At 58.1% G+C, this 3,762-nt stretch overlaps 1 protein-coding gene across 1 annotated transcript; it reads left to right on the plus strand.

Annotated features, from left to right (window-relative positions):
• The first annotated feature begins 21 nt into the window (after window positions 1-21).
• ANKRD34A (ankyrin repeat domain 34A) lies at window positions 22-3,180 on the plus strand. Its single transcript, XM_010832778.1, has 2 exons — window positions 22-193; window positions 745-3,180. Exon 2 carries the CDS (start codon window positions 861-863, stop codon window positions 2,343-2,345), a length of 1,485 nt encoding a protein of 494 aa, XP_010831080.1. The 5' UTR covers window positions 22-193; window positions 745-860; the 3' UTR covers window positions 2,346-3,180.
• Window positions 3,181-3,762: the final 582 nt, after the last annotated feature.

The raw sequence follows: 3,762 nt of genomic DNA on the forward strand, positions 1-3,762 counted from the left end.
AGCCGGCGCTGTGCCCGGGGCGCACCGGGAGGAGGGACCAGGATTCTGTGCCCGGGCGCAGATACTGACACCAAGGGAATCCGAGTGCCCACCCCCACGCCATGTGGGCCCCCAGGAACCCGGCTCCGCCACCCCAGCTGCCCCGTGGCCCTGGCCTCAGCCCTGGCCCGGAGGAGATTCTGCGGACTTACAGGTATCTATTTGGGTGCACAACCTGGGAGGGGAAACAGCAAGGAGTGATGAGGAATATAGCAGGGGCAAAAGAACCCCCCAATTCTCCCCCCACCCTTTTTAGGTCCCAAACGCAAGCTGCCTCCCTCCCCCCATTCAGTTTGTGGGGCTGTGGCAACCTAAAAGAGGTTAGGAATGGGACTGTGTGTGTGAATGTATGGGTGCATGTGTGTGGGTGGGTGGCGTTCAACATCCTAGAAAGGGGGATTCCAAGTGCGGATAAGAAAAGGGGGATGCTGGAAAGGTCTGATAAGCCGTGGGGTGAGGGTGGGGGTGCGGATATCCCTGCGCGTGCACGTACGCGTTTGCACGCGTGCTCGTCTTTCAGTGCGGGTGCACCCTTCTTATCTCCTCAGGCATGCGCTGGGGGGATGGGGGCGGCTCAGAGGCATGAGTTAGAAGAAGGACTGTGTACCATGCCGTGGAGATCTCCCCCATCCCACGCGGGTCCTTCCACCTGTGCCTCAGTTTCCCTTCCAGAATCAATAAATAAGATCTTTCTCTTTTTTGCAGGGATTGGCTTCGCCACTGAGCCCGCAGGCCTCTGCCAGCCACCACCCTCACCCCCCTAGGCGTCCTCGGCAGGTCCCAATCCCGGCTCCAACGGTGCTTTCTCCCCAGCGGCAGCTATGCTGCACACCGAGGGCCACGCTCTTCTTCGGGCCGTGGGTCAGGGTAAGCTACGTTTGGCCCGTTTGCTTCTGGAGGGGGGCGCCTACGTGAATGAGGGTGATGCTCAAGGGGAGACTGCGCTAATGGCGGCCTGTCGGGCCCGGTACGACGACCCCCAGAACAAGGCACGCATGGTACGCTACCTTCTGGAGCAAGGCGCGGACCCCAACATCGCAGATCGCCTAGGGCGCACGGCGCTCATGCACGCTTGCGCGGGTGGCGGGGGCGCCGCGGTGGCCTCCCTGCTCCTTGCCCATGGCGCGGACCCCTCAGTCCGAGATCACGCCGGCGCCTCGGCGCTAGTCCACGCCCTGGACCGCGGGGATCGAGAGACCCTTGCCACGCTGCTGGACGCCTGCAAGGCCAAGGGCACGGAGGTCATCATCATCACCACTGACACCTCGCCCTCCGGCACCAAGAAGACCCGCCAGTATCTCAATTCCCCACCGTCCCCGGGGGTGGAGGACCCCGCTCCCGCTCCTCCTAGCCCCGGAGTCTGCACGTCGCCTTCGGAAATCCAACTGCAGACTGCAGGAGCGGGAGGACGGGGATTGTTATCCCCTCGCGCCCAGGAAGAGGAGGAGAAGAGGGACGTATTTGAATTCCCTCTTCCAAAGCCCCCAGATGACCCCTCCCCTTCCGAGCCACTCCCCAAACCACCCCGCCATCCTCCAAAACCCCTCAAAAGGCTCAACTCCGAGCCCTGGGGCCTAGTGGCCCCTCCTCAACCTGTCCCGCCTGCCGAAGGGAGGCCGGGGTTCGAGCGCCTGACCGCCGAATTCAACGGCCTGACCCTGACAGGTCGACCGCGTCTTTCCCGACGTCACAGCACCGAAGGCCCAGAGGACCCGCCCCCGTGGGCGGAGAAAGTGACGGGTGGGGGTCCTCTCTCTCGCAGAAACACAGCGCCAGAAGCTCAGGAGTCTGGCCCCTCTTCAGGGCTGAGGCAGAAACTGAGCCGCATGGAGTCGGTGGAGCTCGATACTCCCGGAAATCTTTGCCCCGACTCGCCCGAGTGCAGCCGCCCGTCCCTGGAGCGCCGCAGATATAGCGCCTCCCCGCTGACCCTCCCTCTAGCAGGCTCGGTTTCCTCCCCACGCCAGTCCCAGGAGAGTCTTCCTGGGGCTGTATCTCCGCTGAGCGGGCGGAGGCGGAGTCCCGGGTTGCTGGAGCGGAGGGGCTCGGGGACGTTGCTCCTGGACCACATCGCGCAAACGCGGCCAGGTTTCCTGCCCCCGCTCAATGTCAGCCCCCATCCTCCCATCCCCGACATTCGCCCGGGAGGTCGGGCGCCTTCGCTGCCCACCCCTCCCCAGGCGGGGGCGCCAGGCTCTCCCAGGACCAAGCGCAAGTTGGTGAGACGCCACTCCATGCAGACTGAGCAGATCCGCCTGCTAGGGGGCTTCCAGAGTCTAGGCGGGCCAGGGGAGCCTGGGCGCTGAGGGGAGTGAGAGGAGCCAAGGCGGGTGGGGATCAGGACCTTGGGACGGGTGGGAAAACCAGTTCACACACACACTATGGACATAGAGGTCTCTTGCATGTGCTCATGGGCACGGTGCACACATACATGGGTAAACATGTGTCCACAAGCACAGTACTCGTATTTGCAGGGAAGGGTAAGTACTCTATTTATTGGGCATATAGACTCGTGCATTCATGCCCTGGTCACTTCACAGTGCATATGGGAATTTCTCGTGCCCGTGGACACAGCGCACACAGGACCACTTGTGCTAGGGCCTCCAAAGGGTCCCAAACTCAACTTGTATTTGTTCAGAAGCATTAGGGAGCCCCTACTTATGGGTAATCTCCAATCTCTTTGCCCTCCTGCAACAATAATCCCTTGCTTTCCATGTATGCCCTGCAACACAGCCTGCTCATGATTTTGGACATGCTTCCCTCTTCGTGAATATCCCACCCCATTCTGCAGGTCTTGCTTTTCAATCCAGGCCTGGATCCTTGTTCACATCCTGCTTCCAGCCCTAACCACTTTTCAGGATAGCTTCTTTACTCCCCTTGGGAATATCCTGCAGCAATCCCCAGCCTCAGTTCTGCTGCTGCCCTCCCTGCTCTCAGCTTTACTTCTCAGCTTCCAGCTTTTTCTTCCCAGCCCGTCCCCCCAACCAATACACCAGGTTGTTTCATTTTCCCAGGAGATGGGTCATGGGCTCTAAGCTGCTCTTCTGTCCATCTGAGCTTATGAACACCCCCACAGGTTGACATGGGGAGTAACCCTAAATCATTCCTCTCTCCACTTGATATATCAAATAAATGTGTTCAGAAGTCTCTGTTTTGTCACTTCTGCTGGGGGTGGAGGGTGTGGGGGAATGAGGACTAGGGAGGGAGGGTGATGCTAACTATAGCTAGCTAAAAAGATCAAGGGGATACTTCAAGGCTCCATCCACCTTCTTTCCAGGAAACCAATTGTGGTTGTAGAAGAGGCAAGTGTCCCATGTCTTGAAGATTTTAAGGCATCTGATAGGTTTTCATTTCCCTTAGTCTCCCCTATGTCCATCCTTAAATTCTTTAAGATTCCTACAAAGAATCTGCCCCCTCCACCATCAGCAGCTATATTACAGTAGATTAACTGTCCCTCTTTCAAGCTTCCTGCTTCTTGACCACTCACAGTTTTCCCCTGGTAGGGGGCTAACTTTCATCTCACCAACTGCATTTCATCCATTTTTTTTTTCTACTTCTGCTTCTGTTTCCCCATCCTTGATTTATGAGGCTCTGTTGGGTGGAGAGGGAGGGAGAGAGAGAAATAGTATAATTTCCACCTAGGTAAAAATGGTATGATATTCAACTGACAAAGGGTGGGTGTATGTATGTGCATGTGTGTAGTATGTGTGTAAGAGTGACAGT

The sequence above is a fragment of the Bison bison genome, unplaced genomic scaffold (assembly GCF_000754665.1).
Source record: "Bison bison bison isolate TAMUID 2011002044 unplaced genomic scaffold, Bison_UMD1.0 scf7180017862269, whole genome shotgun sequence".
Lineage (NCBI taxonomy): Eukaryota > Metazoa > Chordata > Mammalia > Artiodactyla > Bovidae > Bison > Bison bison.